The sequence below is a fragment of the Oncorhynchus tshawytscha genome, linkage group LG07 (genome assembly GCF_018296145.1).
Source record: "Oncorhynchus tshawytscha isolate Ot180627B linkage group LG07, Otsh_v2.0, whole genome shotgun sequence".
In the NCBI taxonomy this organism is placed as follows: Eukaryota; Metazoa; Chordata; class Actinopteri; order Salmoniformes; family Salmonidae; genus Oncorhynchus; species Oncorhynchus tshawytscha.
Window position 1 is genome coordinate 30,466,656 of NC_056435.1, and position 24,948 is coordinate 30,491,603.

Consider the following 24,948-nt stretch of genomic DNA (forward strand, 5'->3'; position numbering starts at 1 on the left):
CAGTAAAAAGCACATGACAGTCCGCTTGGAGTTTGCCAAAAGGCACCTAAAGGACTCTGACCATGAGAAACAAGATTCTCTGGTCTGATGAAACCAAGATTGAACTCTTTGGCCTGAATGCCAAGTGTCACATAAGGAGGAAACCTGGCACCATCCCGACGGAGAAGCATGGTGGTGGTGGCAGCATCATGCTGTGGGGATGCTTTTCAGCGGCAGGGACTGTGAGACTAGTCAGGATTTTATATATATATATATATATATAACCCCCCAAAAAATTACAACTTTATTTAACGGGGCAAGTCAGTTAAGAACACATTCTTACTTTCAATGACGGCCTAGGAACGGTGGGTTAACTGCCTTGTTCAGGGGCAGAATGACAGATTTTTACCTTGTCATCTCAGGGATTCAATCTTGCAACCTTACGGTTTAACTAGTCCAACGCGGTAACCACCTGCCTCACGAGGAGCCTGCCTGTTACGCGAATGCAGTAAGAAGCCAAGGGAAGTTTTACGTAATTATGACATAACATTGAAGGTTGTGCAATGTAACAGCAATATTTAGACTTATGGATGCCACCCGTTAGATAAAATACGGAATGGCTCCGTATTTCACTGAAAGAATACACGTTTTGTTTTCAAAATAATAGTTTCCGGATTCGACCATATTAATGACTTAAGGTTCGTATTTCTGTGTGTTATTATGTTATAATTATGATTTGATAGAGCAGTCTGACTGAGCGATGGTAGGCACCAGCAGACTCGTAAGTATTCATTCAAACAGCACTTTCGTGCGTTTTGCTAGCAGCTCTTCGTTGTGCGTCAAGCATTGCGCTGTTTATGACTTCAAGCCTATCAACTCCCGAGATTAGGCTGGTGTAACCTATGTGTAATGGTTAGCTGGGTGCGCGCTAAAAGCGTTTCAAACGTCACTCGCTCTGAGACTTGGAGTAGTTGTTCCCCTTGCTCTGCATGGGTAACATTGCTTCGAGGGTGGCTGTTGTCGATGTGTTCCTGGTTCGAGCCTAGGTAGCGGTGAGGAGAGGGATGGAAGCTATATTGTTACACTGGCAATACTAAAGTGCCTATAAGAACATCCAATAGTCAAAGGTTAATGAAATACAAATGGTTTCGAGAGAAATAGTCCTATAATAACTACAACCTAAAACTTCTTACCTGGGAATATTGAAGACTCATGTTAAAAGGAAACCACCAGCTTTCATATGTTCTGAGCAAGGAACTTAAACGTTAGCTTTCTTACATGGCACATATTGCACTTTTACTTTCTTCTCCAACACTTTGTTTTTGCATTATTTAAACCAAATTGAACATGTTTTATTATTTTTTTTTAGGCTAAATTGATTTTATTGATGTATTACGTTAAAATAAGTGTTCATTCAGTATTGTTGTAATTGTCATTATTACAACAACAAAAATTTGTTTTCTTAATCGGTCCTCCAATAATCGGTATCGGTGTTGAAAAATCATAATCGGTCTACCTCTAGTCAGGATCGAGGGAAAGATGAGCGGAGCAAAGTACAGAGATCCTTAATGAAAACCTGCTCCAGAGCTTTCAGGACCTCCGACCGGGTCGAATGTTTACCTTCCAACAGGACAATGACCCTAAGGCACAAAGCCAAGACAACGCAGGAGTGGCTTCGGCACAAATCTCTCAATGTCCTTGAGTGGCCCAGCCAGAGCCCAGACTTGAACCCGACTGAACATCTCTGGAGAGACCTGAAAATAGCTGTGCAGTGACTTTCCCCATCCAACCTGACAGTGTCAGAGTGTCTGCAGAGAGGAATGAGAGAAACTAAATACAGGTGTACCAAGCTTGTAGTTTCATACCCAAGAAGACTCTGCTGTAATCACTGCCAAAGGTGCTTCAACAAAGTACTGAGTAAAGGGTCTGAATACTTATGCAAATGTAATATTTCAGTTTTTCAAGGGTTCTGAATACTTTCCGAATTCACTGTACAACATGAAACGCCTGCTGTCAACCACTGTGTTCCCCTGAGCAGTATTGCTTGATGACTTGTTGAGCTAATTTGAAACGGGCCATGTTTACACAAGCGCAAGTATGACAACGCATGACCGCTGTAGGGTGACTGGTTCCAACAGACACTGGCAGACACCCCTCACATAGCAGGGAGGCAGACTGACACAGAGGAGATAGACTACAGGGAGAGAGAGGAGCTTGAGGTGAGAGCCACGGAATGAGAAATAATAAGGGAAGAAAGAGTGAAAAACAGTGTAACTGACAGCGCAGGGAAGCAATGGCTACATATTTAGAATGGGGACTAGAGGTGAAGAGATAATGATTCAGCAGGGAAAGCGAGGGCGGAGAGAGCACAAGTGATACAAAGAGGACTGTCATGGAGCCTCTGATGGAGGGAGCTCATGCATGCTTAGTGTTGTCACAATGGCGGCTGTCAATCACCCTGATGGGAAGCAATTTGTAGCCTGGAGGTCAGACATTGGGGGGAATATCTCAGTGGGAGGCCACACACACTCAGAAGCCCCACACTGGTTTAGGTTAAAGGGTTCTAGTTTTTTTTTTAAGGATGTGGAACTTATTTCTTTCCCCATTTTGTTTTTAAGATTTTAATTGATTTGTTTCTCTTTTGTCAACTGTCCCAAATAGTTGTCACTGTACATCACCGTAGGAAAGAAATGTCATGCTCAGCTGCCTTGTCGTGCTCTTTTCCTCTGAGGGAAGATGGCGGAGGAGGAGGGCTCTGCTGGGGCCCACTGTGCTCGCTGAGTACCCGGGGGCATGGGGAGGCATGCAGGGGCATCCCCCTTGGGGGTGCAGGATTTTGTGTCTGGAGGAATGTTTAATTCAATGTTTTTAATAATGCCCTTGGCTCTAGCCAGCAGTGAGTCATGCAGACAGTGCTGCAGTCTGGAGCTGCTCTCCACTCCAGGTAGGGCTGCACGATGTCTAATAGCAAAACATTACTTTTTGGGGGGGGCACAGATTGTGATTTTCAAACACTTGGGTGAAAACCTGGTAATATCATCAGACATGGTAAAACCATGTCAGGGTAGAGAAAATGACTTGTAAAATGAGATCCTACAAGTACATACTGTGCTTACTGAATACAAAACCAAATGAAACTAATAATCTTTCTCAACATTGTTTTATAGGCTACATACAGTACCAGTCAAAAGTTTGGACAAACTTACTCATTCAAGGGTTTTTCTTCATTTTTACCGTTTTCTACATTGTAGAATAATAGTAAAGACATCAAAACTATGAAATAACACATGGAATCATGTACTGTAGTAACCAAAAAAAGTGCTAAACAAATCAAAACCTTATTTATATTTCAGATTCTTCAAAGTAGCCACCCTTTGCCTTGACAGCTTTGCACACTCTTGGCATTCTCTCAACCAGCTCATGAGGTAGTCACCTGGAATGCATTTCAATTAACATGTGTGCCTTGTTAAAAGGTAATTTGTGGAATTTCTTTCCTTAATGAGTTTGAGCCAATCAGTTGTGTTGTGACAAGGTAGGGGTGATATACAGAAGATATCCCTTTTTGGTAAAATATCAAGTCCATATTATGGCAAGAACTGCTCAAATAAGCAAAGACAAATGGCAGTCCCATTACTTTAAGACATGGTCAGTCAATTCTGAAAATTTCAAGTACTTTGAAAGTTTCTTCAAGTGCAGTTGCAAAAACCATCAAGCGCTATAATGAAACTGGCTTACATGAGGACTGCCACAGGAAAGGAATACCCAGGGGTCTCTGCTACAGAGGATAAGTTCATTGGAGTTACCAGCCTCAGAAATTGCAGCCCAAAAAATGCTTCAGATTTCAAGTCACAGACATATCTCAACATCAACTGTTAAGAGGAGACTGTGTGAATCAGGCATTCATGGTTGAATTGCTGCAAAGAAACCACTACTAAAGGACACCAATAAGAAGAAGAGACTTGCTTGGGCCAAGAAACACGAGCAATGGACATTAGACCGGTGGAAATCTGTCCTTTGGTCTTAGAGTCCACATTTAGATTTTTGGTTCCAACCGCTGTGTCTTTGTGGGACACAGAGTAGGTGAATGGATGATCTCCGCATGTGTGGTTCCCACCGTGAAGCGTGGAGGAGTTGTGATGTTGTGGGGGTGCTTTGCTGGTGACACTGATTTATTTAGAATTCAAGGCACATGTAACCAGCATGGCTACCACAACATTCTGCAGAGATATACGCCATTCCATCTGGTTTGCGCTTAGTCCCACTATCATTTTGTTTTTCAAAAGGTCAATGACCCAAAACACACCTCAAGGCTGTGTATGTGCTATTTGACCAAGGAGAGTGATGCTGTACTGCATCAGATGACCTGGCCTCCACAATTACCCAAGCCTCAACCAAATTGAGATGGTTTGGGATGAGTTGGAACGCAGGGTGAAGGAAAAGCAGATAACAAGTGTTTAGCATATGTGGGAACTCCCAAGACTGTTGAAAGCATTTCTCATGAAGGTGGTTAAGAGAATGCCAAGACTGTGCAAAGCTGTCATCAAGGCAAAGGGTGGCTATTTGAAGAATCTCAAATATATTTTGATTGGTTTAACACTTCTTTGGTTACTCCATGATTTCATGTGTTATTTCATAGTTTTGATGTATTCACTATTATTCTACAATGTAGGAAATAGAAAAACCCTTGAATTAGTTATTTTTACTTTGTCAACTTTTGACTGGTACTGTGATAATACATTGTATTATTACACCTACTTCTTAACTAAAATACATTTTTAACATGATCATCAAAATGGTGCTCCTCTATCCCAGCACTTATTAATTCATACCATTAGGTCCTATTTCTTATTTTACCATTTAGTTCTTAAATTACCTAAGATAATTGTTTATTCAGGCAGCCATAGGCTGGTTATGGAATAGGAAACTTGTTATTGGGCATACTTATACATAATTTACACACTAATTATTATAATTGAAATGATGAGTCAAAGTGCCATAACATGTAACACGTAGCCTACCAATTGCAAGGTGCAGCCTGTGTCCAAAAACTGTCTGGTCCAGTCATTCCACTCGACATGTTTCAACTTTTACCCTTTTTAATTTTGTTATACAGTGTTGGGGTGGCAACTTGGGAAATATGTGCAAGATGGAATCTTGTATGTCCTATCCAGCTTGTTTATATTCTTTTTGAAGCCGTCTTTGCTGACAGTGTAAATAGGAACCATGTCTTTGGAAATGTGATGGCCTCTGATTTCTGTGTGTCTGCAGGAAGTTTTTCATAGGATGTTACACTTGCAAATACATGGACAATCGATGCCTGTTTAACATAGGTGGGTGGTTGTGGTTTAGGGGCTTTGCTGCTGTCCAGGCACTTTAAAAAAAGGTGAACGGATGATCTGCAATCATCGCAAAGTGGGGGTGGTTATTCTTCAAATGATTGAATACATTTGTTGTGTTGCCTCTTGTCACCACAGCTCGGGGCTGTTGCTGTTACTGCTGAAGATGAGCCCTTCTTTGGCACCAAATTGACATTTTAATTAGCACTTGCAGCATTCATGTTTGACACACACTGAGGTAAAGCCACAGAGTTTCTGAACCTCATACTGTACTGTCTTTGCTGAAGCCCCTTCTCTCCTCACCAGCGCAGATGCTTGTGATTGGCCAGCATGTGCATGCCGTGCAGAGCGTGGGAGAGCCCGCTTGTGATTGGTCAGCATCCTCTGTGCATGTAGAGGGTGAGTGAACGGATTCTAGCGCCTCTCATTGGAGGTGGTACCATAGTCTAGTTTTTCTTGTGTTAAGTGTCAAAGAAAGGAGAAAATTGCGATATGGATATTTGCACATGTCAAAATCATAATTTTTATTTGAATACGATTAATCATGTAGTCTTAAAGTGCACAGTATTTTTTTATATATATTTTTTTAGATTCAGATAATCTTACTGTCTGACTACAGTTGGCTGTCCCTGTTAGAGGGGACCTTTTTGTCTAGGCCTCTCTCTTTGAGCTGCCGCTGCTGCATGCTCTGGGTCTGTGGCTGGCAGGTAGTAATAGCCTGTCCTCCAATTATCACTCAAAATAAAGAGCCGTGTTAATGAGGGCTTTCCTGTGGTCACCCCTCTCTCTGTGTCTGTCTCTACAGAAGTACTCAATATCTGAATTCTGTCACAACACTGCTTGGTTTTAAGTTCAACAGTATGTTATTGGCATCTCTAGGTCTCCACTTGCTATGCTCTTCAGGTAGGAGGCTAATATTGACATGCATGAGTAGTTCCTTGGAAGTAGTTCCTTGGAAGTACTTCTTATGATTGACAATATAGTGGGTGTGGCTGGCAGCATAACCATAGGTCTCAGTCTGCCTGTGTTTAGTGCTGATGACAGTCATTTCATAGCCGCCTGTGGGGTAAGAATCCACACCCCATATCAAGGGGAGTTTAAGGGGCAGTCAGCAGAGACAATCATTATCTATGGGGGTGAGAAAAGGAGGAAAAGCCTAGACCGATTATCTGGTGTTTCTCAGTGAGAAGTGGCTTGGAACAGATGCAGTGGCGCTGTTTTCCTGCCTACCAGCAAGGTGAGTGTGGCCAGCCGTGTTAATGGGTCAGAGTGGTGGTGTTCAGAGCAGCAGTGACGTAGCTGGTAAGTGTAATAATACACTGTAGAGTAAGCGCACCACAGGGCAGGCCAACAGGGATCATGCTGGCAACAAGTCCATGGCTGATTTACAGCTGGCACTGAATCACAGCTCAACTACTGGGGCTGTTCCTGCTGCTTCCCTCTCTCTGGGCTGAGCTCTGCTGCGTCTGACACAAATCTCTGGGTCTGGGGTGATGGGCCAAGGAGGCGGTGAGCCAATCAATCAATCATGCTCACTTTCTACCTCCAGCACTTTGCTGACAGCTTAACCTGCCACTGGAAATTATTTCTGGGCCCGTCAGACGCGGGCTGCGCTGAGAACCCGTTTACGAGTGTTTGGTCTGCATGCGTCCTGCCAAATTCTGTGATTGATTGGCGACAATATTCACTGCCGTTGGAGACACAGTTTTGGTGTGTTTGAGTGCTTGTTGCAAAGTGACCTCGGGCACCAGTCTTAGAGTACAAGTGAGGCTCCTCGAGGGTATTGAGAACTGCCATTGATATGAAGTTGCTCAAACCTTGTCAAGTCACTTAAGTTTTTTTTTTGAGTGTCTCATCATCCAGGTGCTGCTGAACGTGAGCATGTCAATCCCTCTCCTGTGGAGTGTGACTGGCATTGATTCTGCAAGAGTGAGTGAGTAGGCTAGCTTTATGCAGCAGCTCCAGAGCCATGCCAGCTGTGCTGGGTGGAGTCACTACAAGGTCATCAGCATTCACCACAGCCTGCCTATTGATTGGAACGTGGCGCGAGCGCTACGACATGATGCCATATTATGAAGCGATTGATTGCCTTCTGATCGACTGGTCCCCCCTGAGGGAGAGACGGTGGGTTCTCTATCTCCTGCAGAACAGGGATAGAGAGACAGGGAGAGGGCGGGAGAAAGTAAAAGGGTTGATATCTAGGATGTGCTGTTTCTAAGGTAAATCACTCCAGCAGCCTTGTGAAAAACACTCCTCTCAACAAATAGACCTCATCAGCCATGCATCATAATCAATGTACCCATCGTAATCAGACAACCACATCTGAAATGGACCGTAAAGTAAAGCCTGGGGGCCATGTTGTCTAAAATGTCTTGAGCAGCACCAGCTGTATCAGAACAGTCCCACTCAGTATTGTCATCAAGTTTTTGCTCATGTTCTGACCAACTTAACGATAACAGACTCTCAGAGAACGAGTCAGCACCTCATTGGTATTCTAGTCAACAGGTAGGCTACATTTTCTAGGAGCCAGACAGAGCTTGTTTATCAGTTCAGTCTGAGGCTCAGGCAGGTGGATCAGAAAGCTTGGAAGTGCCCATCTGCCCTCAGACCCGCAGAGAGTTTCTTTAAACATGACACACTCTGAACAGCTAGACAATAAACAGGACCTCTTGGCAATGCAGTAGATGAGATGTGGAGGCTATGCCATAGTTGGATTGTGCCTCCTGAGTAGCTTGCAAACCATGCACCTCTCAGACGTGGTTGAGTGTATATGTGTGTGTGGTATACTCTGGTATTTTTCACTGATCTGGCCCAGTCCAGTGATGTGATTATCTGTGCTGGTGAGAGCCAAATCTAGGCTAACCTTGTGTTTGTGGCACTCTATTCTCTCGCTCTCTCTCGCTCTGCCTGCCCCTGAGACCCCCCCCCACTGCTGCCAGCTGTTGTCCATTAGGGAGGCAGGCAGGACACGCAGCACTCACCCCTGACATCTTAGACGTCAAACTGTGTGTGTGTGGTGCGACGCTTGGGGGTGGGGGGGGGTGATATTGGGACTTAAAATCTGTTATAAAACAGGTTGTATGGATGCTGATTGGTTGCTAGCAGGAAGTTTTTCACCACAAGCCCCGGGTAATGCCTGTTAACAGTTCCACTGTCCCACAGCCCAGCCAGGCAAATCATAAACTTAATCTCCCCTGGAAAAATGTGTCTAGACATTATTTCCCTATGCTTCTAGGTTAGCATATGCTTTTCAACAGTTGGGATTAGTCTAAACTAGAGGTCGACCGATTGTGGTTTTTCAACACCGATACCGATTATTGGAGGACCAAAAGCAGGCAATTTTTATTTATGTAATGATGACAATTACAAGAATACTGGATGAACAATGAACACTTGTATATTTTAACTTGATATAATACAGAAATAAAAATAAATTTAGTCTCAAATAAATAATGAAACATGTTCAATTTGGTTTAAATAATGCAAAAACAGTGTTGGAGAAGAAAGTAAAAGTGCAATATGTGCCATGTAAAAATGCTAACATTTAAGTTTCTTGCTCAGAACATGATGACATTTATGAAAGCGGTGGTTCCTTTTAACATGAGTCTTCAATATTCCCAGTTTAGAAGTTTTAGGTCTTAACCGGCTTGCCAAAACTACAGTTTGTTCACAAGAAATTTTTGCAGTTGCCCAGAACAACAGCAAAAGGACCTTGTGAAGATGCTGGTGGAAACAGGCACAAAAAAAAAATATATATATATATAGTGGGGCAAAAAGTGTTTAGTCAGCCACCAATTGTGCAAGTTCTCCCACTTGAAAAGTTGAGAGAGGCCTGTAATTTTCATCATAGGTACACTTCAACTATGACAGACAAAATGAGGGAAAAAAATCCAGGAAATCACATTGTAGGATTTTTTTATGAATTTTCAAATTATGGTGGAAAAAACTTTTGTTATTGACCAAAAACTTATCTCAATACTTTGTTATATACCCTTTGTTGGCAGTGACAGAGGTCAAACATTTTCTGTAAGTCTTCACAAGGTTTTCACACACTGTTGCTGGTATTTTGGCCCATTCCTCCATGCAGATCTCCTCTAGAGCAGTGATGTTTTGGGGCTGTTGCTGGGCAACACGGACTTTCAACTCCCTCCAAAGATTTTCTATGGGGTTGAGATCTGGAGACTGGCTAGGCCACTCCAGGACCCTGAACGGCTTCTTACGCTTCTTACTTATGATGTTTCCACCCCCATGCTTCACACTAGGTATGGTGTTCTTTGAAAGCAACTCTGCATTCTTTGTCCTCCAAACACAATGAGTTGAGTTTTTACCAAAAAGTTATATTTTGGTTTCATATGACATTCTCCCAATCTTCTTCTGGATCATCCAAATGCTCTCTAGCAAACTTCAGACGGGCCTGGACATGTACTGGCTTAAGCAGGGGGACACGTCTGGCACTGCAGGATTTGAGTCCCTGGCGGCGTAGTGTGTTACTGATGGTAGGCTTTGTTACTTTGGTCCCAGCTCTCTGCAGGTCATTCACTAGGTTCCCCCGTGTGGTTCTGGGATTTTTGCTCACCGTTCTTGTGATCATTTTGACCCCACGGAGTGAGATCTTGTGTGGAGACTCAGATCGAGGGAGATTATCAGTGGTCTTGTATGTCTTCCATTTCCTAATAATTGCTCCCACAGTTGATTTTCTTCAAACCAAGCTGCTTCCCTATTGCAGATTCAGTCTTCCCAGCCTGGTGCAGGTCTACAATTGTGTTTCTGGTGTCCTTTGACAGCTCTTTGGTCTTGGCCATAGTGGAGTTTGGAGTGTGACTGTTTGAGGTTGTGGACAGGTCTTTTATACTGATAACAAGTTCAAACAGGTGCCATTAATACAGGTAACGAGTGGAGTACACAGGAGCCTCATAAAGAAGTTACAGGTCTGTGAGAGCCAGAAATCTTGCTTTTTTTGTAGGTGACCAAATATTTATTTTCCACCATAATTTGCAAATAAATTCATAAAAAATCCTACAATGTGATTTTTCTGGACATTTTTCTCATTTTGTCTGTCATAGTTGAAGTGTACCTATGATGAAAATTACAGGCCTCATCTTTTTAAGTGGGAGAACTTGCACAATTGTTGGCTGACTAAATACTGTTTTGCCCCACTGTACACAGTAAAACGAGTCCTATATCGACATATCCTGAAAGCCGCTAAGCAAAGAAGCTACTGCTCCAAAACCGCCATAAAAAGCCACACTACGGTTTGCAACTGCACATGGGGACAAAGATTGTACTTCTTGGAAAAATGTCCTCTGGTCGGTCTGATGAAATATAAATGGAACTGTTTGGCCATCATGACCATTGTTATGTTTGGGGGAAAAAGGGATGCTTGCAAGCCGAAGAACACCATCTTAACCGTGAAGCAGGGGGTTTCAGCATCATGTTGTGGGGGTGCTTTGCTGCAGGAGGGACTGGTGCACTTAACAAAATAGATGGCATCACGAGGCAGGAAAATGATGTGGATATATTGAAGCAACATCTCAAGAAATCAGTCGAAGTTAAAGCTTGGTCGCAAATGGGTCTTCCAAATGCACAATGACCCCAAGCATACTTCCAAAGTTGTGGCAAAATGGCTTACGGACAACAAAGTCATGGTATTGGAGTGGCCATCACAAAGCCCTGACCTCAATCCCATAGAAAATTTGTGGGCAGAACTGAAAAAGTGTGTGCGAGCAAGGAGGCCTACAAACCTGACTCAGTTACACCAGCTCTGTCAGGAGGAATGGGCCAAAATTCACCCAACTTATTGTGGGAAGCTTGTGGAAGGCTACCTGAAATGTTTGACCCAAGTTAAACAATTTAAAGGCAATGCTACCAAATACTAATTGAGTGTATGTATACTCATGACCCACTGGGAATGTGATGAAATAAATAAAAGCTGAAATAAATCATTCTGTCTACTATTATTCTGACATTTCACATTCTTAAAATAACGTGGTGATCCTAACTGACCTAAGACGGGTAACTTGGCTCCTTGCATTCACAATGTCCTTTTGATGCTGCACTTGCGTAACAGGTGGTCAGCCTTCCACGCAGTCTCCTCGTGGATTGCAATCTAATCCGCGACCAAAAAGGCTGATTACCGATTTGTTATGAGAACTTTAAGTCGGCCCTAATTAATCGGCCATGCCGATTAGACCTCTAGTCTAAACCTTGCTGCTTTTCTCGTTGACCTAATGCAACAACGTTGCTTTTTTTTTGCGTTCTCCACCTGCCGTAGAAAGAATGAACGTGAAGAGACTGACATCTTCTGAGCCGGGTGAATTTATTTATCAGGATGATTATAATGGATATATCCAAAGAAATGGCTATAGAAACAAAGGTAAAATAAATTTGCTGTCATTTCAGCTGCTTGCTGTGATTGTGTTTGATCTAGTTGGCTAGCTAGCAATGGATGAGTAGCTACTATAGCCTGCATGGCATCCTTTTTTGTTTAGAACATTTGGAATGGACAACCAGTTCATTTGGCTAATGACTTTTGCCCGGACAATATTGTGGAAGGATGGAGAAAAATGAATTTACTAATTTAAATTATATTTGTACTTTTTGCACCTTTTTTTTCCCTCCCCAATTTCATGATATCCAATTCGTTTGTAGTTAGTTTTGTCCCATTTGCTGCAACTCACGTACGGACTCGGGAGAGGCGAAGGTCAAGAGCCATGCGTCCTCTTAAACACCACCCTACCAATCCGCACTGCTTCTTGACACACTGCTCGCTTAACCCAGATGCCAACCGCACCAATGTTTTGGAGGAAAAACTGTCCAACTGGCGACCGTGTCAGCGTGCATGCGTTTGGCCCGCCACAGGAGTCGCTAGATTGCGATGGGACAAGGCCATCCCGGCCGACCAAGCCCTCCCCTAACCTGGACGACGCTGGGAACGTTGTGCGCTGCCTCTTGGGTCTCCCAGTCGCGGCCGGCTGCGACACAGCCCGGGATCGAACCCGGATCTGTAGTGACACCACTAGCATTGCGATACAGCGCCTTAGACTGCTGCACCACTCGGGAGGCCCTTTAAATATTTGAATGAAAACATGTAGTCTTTAGAAAAATATGTTAGTAACTGTTTTATAAAAGCAATAACCCGGGAATTATTGTTAATATCACCCTCCAAAGGGCTGTTTCCCTGGCCCTCTGCTTCGTGTCGGACTAAGAACAGCCCCTAGTCGGGAGTTATTCACACAATAATCCTCGCATTCTCATTCAGTTGCCTGAAGTGTTTGTTTTTTTCCCCCCCATGAAGTACCTCTTCTAACCTCTCAGGATGAAGAGTGATGAGCTCCCAATGAGCCCTTTATCCTAGATCTTTTTATTCATCCACCAAGGCACTCATTTGTCTCCACCTCTCACTCACAACGCATTTGCCTGCTGAACGAGAATGGTTTGGCTCAAAGAGAATAGGCTAGGTGTGTCTGTGTGACGACAGAGAGCCACAGAGAGTGACTTCTTTCTGCTCTGGTGGGCTAGCCAGCTAGTAAGTGAGCGGCTGCACGTCTCTGTGTATCCCAGTCTGTGACAAATGAGGCCAACGCTGCAGTAATCAGATTAGAGGACGTAAATGACATGCTGCAACTGTCCCACCTTGTGATCCCCACATTCATTTTATTATAGCACTGAGCTAGTGAGATTACTCTTCAAACAGACCAGCCCGACCAAGAGCTGTCACTTGCATCCAGTCAGCCAGCCGTGTGTGTGTACATTAACCCTTTCACTCCACAGAGGCAATGTGACTCAATCCAGCAAACTCCTTATAAGATGATGCAGAGAGGGTGTGTGTGTTGCTATGTGGTCAGGCAGGGGCTGCTTATGGTCATCTTGTCCTGAGAAAGCTGAGCCTGGAGTCTCTGCTGCCTGCTAATCCCTATTTGTGCCCTGGCCTCTACAGGAAACCCAGGATCAACTCCCAGCTGGTGGCCCAGCAGGTGGCTCAACAGTACGCGATGCCTCCCCCACCCAAGAAGGAGAGGAAGGAGAGGCCTGAGAGGGAGCATGGCCCGGACGGGGAGCTCTTGGACGGGGAGGGGGAGCACCCCGAGGGAGAGCTTCTGGAGAGAGTGAAGCCAGAAGTAGAAGGAGAACCTCCCCTGGATAAAGACGAGAGCAATAAGGAGAAGCCGGAAAACGACCAAGCAGAAAAGCCAGAGCAAGAGGAGGAGAAAGAAAAAGGGAAAGAGATCAGCCTAGCCAGGCCCATCGCCAAGAAACCCAGCATCAAAGAGATCAGCCTAGCCGGGCCTATAGCCAAGAAACCCAGCATCAAAGAGAGCAGCCTAGCCGGGCCCGTCGCCAAGAAACCCAGCATTAAAGAGAGCAGCCCAGCCGGCCCCATTGCCAAGAAACCCAGCATAAAAGAGAGCAGCCCAGCTGGCCCCATTGCCAAGAAACCCAGCATTAAAGAGAGCAGCCCAGCCGGGCCCATCGCCAAGAAACCCAGCATCAAAGAGAGCAGCCCAGCCAGCCCCATCGCCAAGAAACCCAGCATCAAAGAGAGCAGCCCAGCCAGGCCCATCGCCAAGAAACCCAGCATCAAAGAGAGCAGCCCAGCCAGGCCCATTGCCAAGAAACCCAGCATCAAAGAGAGCAGCCCAGCCAGGCCCGTTGCCAAGAAACCCAGCATCAAAAAGATCAGGTCAGTGTGTGTTTATAAAGGAGTAAGATGTCTGTTCATTGTCTGTGTAAGCATCTTTCCTCTCCAGACATGAACTTTACTAATAAACTCCTCTGTGGTCAGACCATCAAATAAGCTAAAAGAGACATTACATTACTCTTACTGAATTTCCACGTGGGTGAGGATATTGGAAATTGAATCAAAGCCTATTGGATGATAACTTGTTTTTTACTAGGACAGAGGAATTTATAACATGGGTACAGCAAATCCGCTTATTGTATGGGCCACTTTTAAATATGCCTTTAGAGTCCATGCAATTCAGTACTCCTTTCTAAAACAAAAGCAATTTAGGTCAAAGGCATCCATACAAACAAAGGAAATTGAAGGTCTAACAGAACAGATAGATGGCAATGAAAACTGTACCATAGAGGCTCAGAATAAGTTGGAAGAAAAAGAAATGGAGGAACTTATTCAACAAAGATCAAGTGTAATATATTAATTATAATAATAATAATAAAGCAAACTGAATGGAATATGGGGGAAAATACACCAAAATATTTTTTTATCTTCAACATAGAAATGCTCCCAAAAATAATTTACTGTAACTTGTTACAAATGACGGAGTCACCAATGATTCACGAAATGATATTTTGGAAGAGGAAGCAAAGTACCTTAAAGCATGTGTTTTCATTTGTCTCCTTCAGCGCCTTTTAACCGAAGCTAATTGTATGGACATTTTTTCTATTAATAACTTTAAATGAACAGCCATACAGAAAGACTCCTGTGAAGGTGATATTATAGAGAAGGAACTTCTTGATGCAATTAAAGCCTTTAACTGGGATAACTCCAGGGCTGGATGGCATATACCATTTTCAGGTATACCAAACCTTTTTTGATATACTCAGAGGACCGTTATTAGCATGTTTTAACCACTCCTATGTAAATGGTAGATTATCAGACACTCAACAAGGTCTGATTTCATTATTACTGAAACAGGGTACAAGTGGGAAATATAAAGATCCAGTCCTTTAAAAAAAAAATTGGAGGCATCTTACACTTCAGTGATTTATTGTCAGACATTATTTATTGTCAGACATTATTCATTCTAATCAGACAGGTTTTTTTTTTTTACATTGGAGATAATATAAGGCAAGTACTGGAAACACTATGAAAAATCTGGGAAACCAGGCCTGCTATTCATTGCTGACTTTGAAAAGGCTTTTGATAAAGTATGACTGGAGTTTTTAGAGAAATGCCTGGAACATTTCAATTTTGGAGAATCTCTTATAAAATGGGTTAAAATCGTGTATAGTAACCCTAGGTGTAAAATAGTAAATAATGGCTACTTAGAAAGTTTTAAACTGTCGATAGGAGTAAAACAAGGTTGTCCACTATCAGCATATCTATTAATTATGGCCATCGAAATGTTAGCTGTTAAAATCAGATCCAACAATAATATCAAGTGAATAGAAATACAGGGCTGAAAAACAAAGGTGTCATTGTATGCTGATGATTCATGTTTTTTTTAAGATCCACAACTTGGATCACTCCACAGCCTCAGAGGATCTAGATCATTTTTCTAACTTCTCTGGATTACAACCAATTGATAAGTGTACTAAATTACATATTGGATCACAAAAAATACAACTTTTACATTACCATGTAGTTTACCAATAAAATGGTCTAATGGTGTTGTGGGAATACTCTGTATACATATCCCAAAATAAATCATCTCACTCCAATACATTTTTATAAAAGGTTAGTAAAATACATAAGATCTTGCTACCATAGAAAGGTAAATACCCTTCTATTTGTGGAAAAACCTCCCTGATTAACTCTTTAGTCATATCCCAGTTTACCTATTTGCTTATGGTCTTGCCTACACCTGGAGATCAGTTGTCTTTTTCTTATTGTATGAGAAGAGGCAGAATCATTAGATCATTTGTTTTGGTACTATCCATATGTAGCTTGTTTTTGGTCACAGGTCCAGCAATAGCTGAAGATTTGCAACATTTACCTGAAACTAACCCTGCAGATAGCACTACTGGGCGATCTGAAAAGTTATAGTCAATCGATCAATAATATAATAATTTTTGCAAAAAATGTTTATTTACAATTTACAATCTGTAGAAACAATGTAAATAAAGGTTCAGAACTTTTGTGAAACATCACAGTTGAAAAATATATGGCAAATAGAATCCAATATGGATGGTGTTAAGAGATAAATTGGAGGGGTTGAATGGAGCTGAAGGTTGGGACTAATAACAAGAGAACTAATGTAAAACATACTGTGCCCATAACATGTACAGTGGGGCAAAAACGTATTTAGTCAGCCACCAATTGTGCAAGTTCTCCCACTTAAAGATGAGAGGCATGTAATTTTCATCATAGGTACATTTCAACTATGACAGACAAAATGAGAAGAAAAAATCCAGAAAATCACATTGTAGGATTTCTAATGAATGTATTTGCAAATTATGGTGGAAAATAAGTTTTTGGTCAATAACTAAAGTTTATCTCAATACTTTGTCACTGCCAACAAAGGGTATATAACAGAGGTCAAACATTTTCTGTAAGTCTTCACAAGGTTTTCACACACTGTTGCTGGTATTTTGGCCCATTCCGCCATGCAGATCTCCTCTAGAGCAGTGATGTTTTGGGGCTGTTGCTGGGCAACACGGACTTTCAACTCCCTCCAAAGATTTTCTATGGGGTTGAGATCTGGAGACTGGCTAGGCCACTCCAGGATCCTGAACTGCTTCTTACGAAGCCACTCCTTCGTTGCCCGGGCGGTGTGTTTGGGATCATTGTCATGCTGAAAGACCCAGCCACGTTTCATCTTCAATGCCCTTGCTGATGGAAGGAGGTTTTCACTCAAAATCTCACGATACATGGCAGCATTCCTTCTTTCCTTTACACGGATCAGTCTTCCTGATCCCTTTGCAGAAAAACAGCCCCAAAGCATGGTGTTTCCACCCCCATGCTTCACAGTAGGTATGGTGTTCTTTGGATGCAACTCAGCATTCTTTGTCCTCCAAACACAACGAGTTGAGTTTTTACCAAAAAGTTATATTTTGGTTTCATCTGACCATATGACATTGGGAGAATCTTCTTCTGGATTATCCAAATGCTCTCTAGCAAACTTCAGACGGGCCTGGACATGTGCTGGCTTAAGCAGGGGGACACGTCTGGCACTGTAGGATTTGAGTCCCTGGCGGCGTAGTGTGTTACTGATGGTAGGCTTTGTTACTTTGGTCCCAGCTCTCTGCAGGTCATTCACTAGGTTCCCCCCGTGGGGTTCTGGGATTTTTGCTCACCGTTCGTGTGATCATTTTGACCCCACGGGGTGAGATCTTGTGTGGAGCCTCAGATCGAGGGAGATTATCAGTGGTCTTGTATGTCTTCCATTTCCTAATACTTGCTCCCACAGTTGATTTCTTCAAACCAAGCTGCTTACGTAATGCAGATTGTCTTCCCAGCCTGGTGCAGGTCTAAAATTTTGTTTCTGGTGTCCTATGACAGCTCTTTGGCCTTGGCCATTTTGGAGTGTGACTGAGGTTGTGGACCGGTGTCTTTTATACTGGTAACGAGTAGGGGACAGAGGAGCCTCTTAAATAAGTTGTTACCGGTCTGTGAGAGCCAGAAATCTTGCTTGTTTGTGACCAAATACTTATTTTCCACCATAATTTGCAAACAAATTCATTAATAATCCTACAATGTGATTTTCTGGGTTTTTTTCTTCTAATTTTGTCTGTCATAGTTGAAGTGTACCTATGATGAAAATTACATGCCTCTCTCATATTTTTAAGTGGGAGAACTTGCACATACAGTTGAAGTTGGAAGTTTACATACACTTAGGTTGGAGTCATTAACTTGTTTTTCAACCACTCCACAAATTTCTTGTCCTAACCGACTTGCCAAAACTATAGTTAGCATCTACTTCGTTCATGACACATGTTGTGGGGGTGCTTTGCTGCAGGAGGGACTGGTGCGCTTCACAAAATAGATGGCAACATGAGGAAGGCAAATTGTGTAAATATTGAAGCAACATCAGTAGATGCCTACTGGAGAACCTATTTGTATTGCTTTTAATTTTTTTAATGAATTTATCTTATTAACACTTTGTTCTAGCGAGATTAAGATTGAGATTGATGGTACATAATGTGTAGCCTTGTATTTTGGGTCATTTAAGTGTCACACAACGTGGGTTCTCAGCCACCCCACGAAAACAATGCCTCAAATAATGATACATTTCTGTTATGACTAAAAAAGTAATATGTGAAGTCAGCCAATATTTATTGTATTTTGTTGAAAATCTGTAGGCCTATGTCGATCACTTAAATTCTGGTCAGTCAGAATTTAAGTGATCGACATAGGCCTACAGATTTTCAACAAAATAGCTTTTCAGTTATTTGTGTGGGTAGCTATCAAGTAAACGCAATGAGTTAAAGCTTGGTCGCAAATGGGTCTTCCAAATGTACATTGACCCCCATGCATACTTTGAAAGTTGTGGCAAATGGCCTAAGGACAACAGAAAATGTGTGGGCAGAACTGAAAAGGCGTGTGTGAAAAGGCGTCAGTTTCACATTATTATTGTGAAACTGAGTTTAAATGTATTTGGCTAAGTTGTATGTAAACTTCCGACTTCAACTGTATGTATGTGTATTTGCAAAAAAAATATGAGGATTGGAAGTGATGCAGACAATTACATTGATGGAAACGACAATCTGCAATATTAAAGCTGATCTACCACCTAAAGAAAAAAAAACATATATTTATATACACTGCTCAAAAAAATAAAGGGAACACTAAAATAACACATCCTAAATCTGAATGAATGTAATATTCTTATTAAATACTTTTTTCTTTACATAGTTGAATGTGATGATAACAAAATCACACACAAATTATCAATGGAAATCAAATTTATCAACCCATGGAGGTCTGGATTTGGAGTCACACTCAAAATTAAACTACAGGCTGATCCAACTTTGATATAATGTCCTTAAAACAAGTCAAAATGAGGCTCAGTAGTGTGTGTGGCCTCCACGTGCCTGTATGACCTCCCTACAATGCCTGGGCATGCTCCTGATGAGGTGGCGGATGGTCTCCTGAGGATCTCTTCCCAGACCTGGACTAAAGCATCTGCCAACTCCTGGACAGTCTGTGGTGCAACGTGGCGTTGGTGGATGGAGTGAGAAATGATGTGCTCAATTGGATTCCGGTCTGGGGAACGGGCGGGCCAGTCCATAGCATCAATGCCTTCCTCTTGCAGGAACTGCTGACACACTCCAGCCACATGAGGTCTAGCATTGTCTTGCATTAGGAGGAACCCAGGGCCAACTGCACCAGCATATGGTCTCACAAGGGGTCTGAGGATCTCATCTCGGTACCTAATGGCAGTCAGGCTACCTCTGGCGAGCACATGGAGGGCTGTGCGGCCCCCCCCCCAAAGAAATGCCACCCCACACCATGACTGACCCACCGCCAAACCGGTCATGCTGGAGGATGTTGCAGGCAGCAGAACGTTCTCCACGGCGTCTCCAGACTGTTACGTCTGTCACATCCTCAGTGTGAACCTGCTTTCATCTGTGAAGAGAGCACAGGGCGCCAGTGGCGAATTTGCCCATCTTAGTGTTCTCTGGCAAATACCAAACGTCCTGCACGGTGTTGGGCTGTAAGCACAACCCCCACCTGTGGACGTCGGGCCCTCATACCACCCTCATGGAGTCTGTTTCTGACCATTTGAGCAGACACATGCACATTTGTGGCCTGCTGGAGTTCATTTTGCAGGGCTCTGGCAGTGCTCCTCCTTGCACAAAGGCGGAGGTAGCGGTCCTGCTGCTGGGTTGTTGGCCTCCTCCACGTCTCCTGATGTACTGGCCTATCTCCTGGTAGCGCCTGCATGCTCTGGACACTACGCTGACAGACACAGCAAACCTTCTTGCCACAGCTCTCATTGATGTGCCATCCTGGATGAGCTGCACTACCTGAGCCACTTGTGTGGGTTGTAGACTCCGTCTCATGCTACCACTAGAGTGAAAGCATCTCCAGCATTCAAAAGTGACCAAAACATCAGCCAGGAAGCATAGGAACTGAGAAGTGGTCTGTGGTTACCACCTGCAGAACCACTCCTTTATTGGGGGTGTCTTGCTAATTGCCTATAATTTCCACCTGTTGTCTATTCCGTTTGCACAACAGCATGTGTAATTTATTGCCAATCAGTGTTGCTTCCTAAGTGGACAGTTTGATTTCACAGAAGTGTGATTGACTGAGTTACATTGTGTTGTTTAAGTGTTCCCTTTATTGTTTTGAGCAGTATATATAATATACTCCTCTGTGTTTTCTGTTTCTGTGCAGACCCAAGACAGACGTTCATCAGAGCTTACCCAGCATACAGTCTGGGGAGTCAACAACCAAGATCAACAACTCTCACATCTCCAGGTGGGTGATTCTCCTCTTACAGATGTCTTCCACTACTAGTACTGACCTTATCTTCCAGTTGGACATTGTGAGAACCTGTCATGGCACTTTTTTAATTGGAACTCGTACAAGATATTCTAGAAGGGGCCATCAGCAGTTGCTACATGTTCCCATGGATGCTTGAAGAATATAACCTATGAATTTCTCATAAGCTTGTTTTACTCCAATGTTTGTAAACAAAGTAAATGTGAACAAAAACTATTGTCTCAATATATGGTTAAAACTCATAAAAAAATATCATGGATCCATAGCATTTGTATATGAGTTTGTGCTTACATTTCTCCAGCCCCATCTCTCAGCTTTGTCCCGAAACGGAGGTGGGGAGAACACTGTTATTGTTTCAACTGCTGATTGCCGCTTTAAAGGGACACTTCGGAATTTTGCCAGTTACCTACTTTATCTACTTCCCCAGAGTCAGATGAACTCATGGATACCATTGTTATGTCTATGCATCCAGTATGAAGGAAGTTAGAGGTAGTGGGCCAATGCTAACTAGCGTTAGCGCAATGACTGGAAGTCTAGGGGAGCATGCTAGCTGTTACCATATACTTCCAGGCATTGCACTAATGCTAGTAAGCAATTGTGCTAACACTAGTTAGCTACTTTCTTCGCACTGCACACTGAGACACAAAAATGGTATCCACTAATTCATCTGACTCTGGGTATGTAGAAAAGGACTTCATTGTCAAAATCCCTAAATCAAACTCAAGTGATTCATAAATGTTATTTCATGTTCTTCTCACTCTTTCTCCCTCTTACTCCTGTTGGCCTTGTAGTATACATTGAAATGAGCGGTTGGGTCTAACCACCCACACTGTACTACACACCTTAATGTGGTTGTATCTTAGTAAGGCAGTTTTATCAATGTAATCCTAACCCTGTGTTTCCCTCCTGCTGACCAGGCCCAAACTGAAGAACATTGACCGGAGCACCGCTCAGCAGCTAGCCATAACGGTGGGGAACGTGACAGTCATCATAACGGACTTTAAGGAGAAGACCCGCTCCTCGTCCACATCCTCGTCCACCGTGACATCCAGCTCGGGCTCCGAGCAGCGGCACCAGAGCTCCGGCTCCGAGAGCATGGACAAGAGCTCGTCTCGCGCCTCCACTCCCAAAGGAGAGCTCTCTGTGGGGCACGACGAGTCCTTCTGAGCCCTCCAGTCCAGGTGCTCCGTGATGACTCTGTGGATGGGATCCCTTAGGGGGAGATATTTCACCTTCCTTCCTCCTGCCTCCGCCTTCCTTCCATCACCGTCCCAGGATGCTGAGAGAGAGCTAGTTGATTGGAGCAGTCTGCCTTCTGATTGGAGCAGCCCATGGCATGCGCCTAATGGAGAAACGTCCAATCATGGGTACACGTTGAGCATGGCCCAGGCGGGAGAGTGGGGCTGATGAGAATAGCGCCCCCACTGGTGGCATCCTGACACTTGTATGTATTGTTTGATATTTGTACGTGGATGTGCGGCCGACATTTTGTTTTTGTGTAAAGAAATGATCTGCTGTACACAATAACCACCACCATTTTAGCAACTCTGAAACATGACCCTTATTTATTACTTGTTGCACCCTTATACTTTGAGAGATTTTTATTTTGTTGAGGCTTTGCTGTGTAGTTGTACCCCATCTCTCACTTTGACACTTGTTTTGATGGTTGAACTGGGAGGATGGGACAAGACACTTGAGACCACAACACACTTGAGACCACAACACACTGGTGCTACATCGATACACTGTGAAACAGTTTCCAACGTGGGACTGTCATTCACACGATCCAACAAAAGTGCTAATAACCCAGAAATTCTCGCTTGCTCTCTTTCTCTCTGCCTCTTTCGCACACTCTCTCTCACTCGTGTCTGATTTTAATTTGAACCTCCATGTGGTCTTTCAGGTTGATGTGTAGAGGTGAATGTGCAGCATATAAAGGTCACCTGCTTTGTTTTGATTTGAAGGGCCTACAATGTCAACTCAACACACACCCAAACCTTTGTCTATCATTTAGTCTGATAGATGCTATATATCTTAAACAGTCTGTCTCCTGTCCTTAACTCTAGTGTAGGCTATTGTGAAAAACACTAAAGTTGTTGATGTTTTTGCATTCCGTCGCTTTAATATTGGGTAGCCAGTTGAGGAAAGGTGTGGTACCTTTTTTTTTTTTTTTCTGTAATGACTGAAGGAAAGGTCAAGTTCAGATCCACCTGTCAAGACCACAGTTTGAACTGTAATATAGTGATGCCATATACTGTTTATGATATCCAACTGATGCTAAGGGACTTCAGGTTTTTAGAAGTCCTAGCGAAAGTTTACTGTTTTTTTTTTTTTGAATGCTCTGGTTTACAAAGTTGTGATTTTTCCGGTTTATTTAGTGCAAAGGCCTGGACAGTTCATGACAATTTGAGAATTGATTTGAGTGACTTTTTCTGCTAAGATATATTTAAGACTCCAATATGTAGGTTAATTGAAGGCAGAAACATGGCAAGTAGATGATATAGCTAATAGAATAATATTGCATTTTTGTTTTGCATTTTCAAAGCAGTAAACACTTACCTAAATAACCAATTAAATGGTTCTAATTCTCATTCTCCTTAGATGAAAATAGACCATTTCCTCTTTAACTGTATTAAATTGTATAAAGAATAAATGTGTATATCTTAGTTTTATTTATTGAAGGACCAAAGGAATTTCATAATGACATGATACATAGACAAATGAATAACAATTTGAGATGCAATTATAAAATGTGTGAAATGAAATACATTTTAAATAAAGACTAATATAATCCATTTAAATGGTGTAATTCTTGTCCATTTTATAAGGAACTTACTTAGATAAACCTGAGAATAAGCAGAACAGAAAATAACCACACTTTAACATTAGTTCAATTACAAGTCAGTTTCTCTACTTGGAGAACAATGAAAGGCAATGAAAAGCATTCAATGGGCAGTAAGCTGCAGGGAACTCTGCAGTGTTCAGAAGCTCTTGGAGCCATGTAAAGCCCTGTGCTTTGAGCCTCTGCTCCACTGTCCGCTGAACAGTATCTCCCCCTGCAGAGAACCAGTTGGCCTGAGAAGGCCAGTTCAATCTATCCCTATAGACTTCTCTAAAGCAGGTCAGGCAAGGTAGGCATACCCTTCTAACTTACCGTGACCATGAGTCTACCGGCAAGTGTTGTAGTAAAGGCTTTACGATCTATTTAGTGTAGATACGATAATCATATTTGTGTGTTGTGAATAAGCAATGTTCGTTGTCCAATAAGCCAATACAAAGTTGATTTACTGTTTTAACGGATGCCTGTTTCACATTTCTCGACCACATATATATTTTTTTTAACGATTCATTTGATGTATCAATTCTTTAAAATGATTTGTTGATGAAATAAAATATCCACTTCACTATTGTTGGGATCTGGTTCAATTGCTGTGAATCAAAATAAGAATTTGAGAATTGTGAGCAGTATTCTTGGGGCTAAAGAAGAGCTATAGCCTTCCTTTCTGGATTATGTGGCTACAAAACGTGTTTTGTCGATCAAGTAGAGTTGGGCATTCAATTTATGGAACATTACGGCTCAATAGATGCTAGTCAACCTGCAAAGTAAACATTTCTATCATTTCTAAATATGGCAACTAGAAAAGGCCCATTTCCCGAAGAAAATGTGTGCTTGCTTCAGCTGTCTAAAAATCCAATTTGTATGTTAGTGGGAGATGTGAAGAATGTAGAAGTCAAGCTAAATAGAAGCTGAAGCTGATCATAATAGGGAGAGTAGGTCTGATTTCTTTAGGAGACTGCTATTTATTTCAGATGGCACATCACTTATTAGTAATGGCTCAACTATGCCTCTGGAAAAAATGTACTGTGCCTAAAACTGAATGAACTGTGCCAGGACAGGTTTTCAAGGGTGCTGTCCAGCTTCTGACATGGGGTGGGTGGGTGGGGGCCTGTGACTCATTCCAAAACTGTTTTACCAAAAGGCTGAAATCTGTTGGTAATGTTGCTAGGTGTTGTACTAAGGTTGCTTTTTTTTCTTTTCTTTTTCACTCACTCGCCTCAGTTTACTAAAAAATGAAATCTGTTGACAGTTAATCAACTTTGCATGGCCTAAGCATCAGTTGTAACTTCTTCTGACTCCTCCCCGAGTTTCGTTTTGCTGTTCAGCTGTATGATTATGATATGTAATAATTATCTATTTAAACTCTATATTTTGTGCAAAGATATGGAGTCTCTAGGCTACATTGAATGAGGAAGAAGATCAGATTTACTCAAAGAAAATGCAATGTGAACAGAATTAATGAGGTGTCTGGCTGAGATATGAAGAAAAATATGCTATCGGTCACATTTTTACTGAGAATGTTAACTCTTTGCTTTGTAATGCAATCCAGAAGAAATTGGCTTCAAAAGCTATATTTTCACATGCCTTACCCGCAACCATATTCACATGACTGACTTCTGTGACATTATTATAGAATTGATTAATTGTATGTTAAATTATTGAAAATG

The 24,948-nt window shown here is 42.5% G+C and overlaps 1 protein-coding gene across 1 annotated transcript in view; it reads left to right on the forward strand.

Moving 5' to 3' along the window:
* LOC112254348 (RING1 and YY1-binding protein B) overlaps nt 1-23,237 on the forward strand; it is a 42,350-nt gene extending 19,113 nt beyond the window's left edge. The window contains exons 3-5 of the mRNA XM_042324283.1: nt 13,252-13,995; nt 20,335-20,418; nt 21,360-23,237. Of these exons, the coding sequence (XP_042180217.1) occupies nt 13,252-13,995; nt 20,335-20,418; nt 21,360-21,609 (1,078 nt within the window). The 3' untranslated portion in view covers nt 21,610-23,237. The remainder of the gene's footprint in view (nt 1-13,251; nt 13,996-20,334; nt 20,419-21,359) is intronic.
* The last annotated feature ends 1,711 nt before the right edge of the window (nt 23,238-24,948 follow it).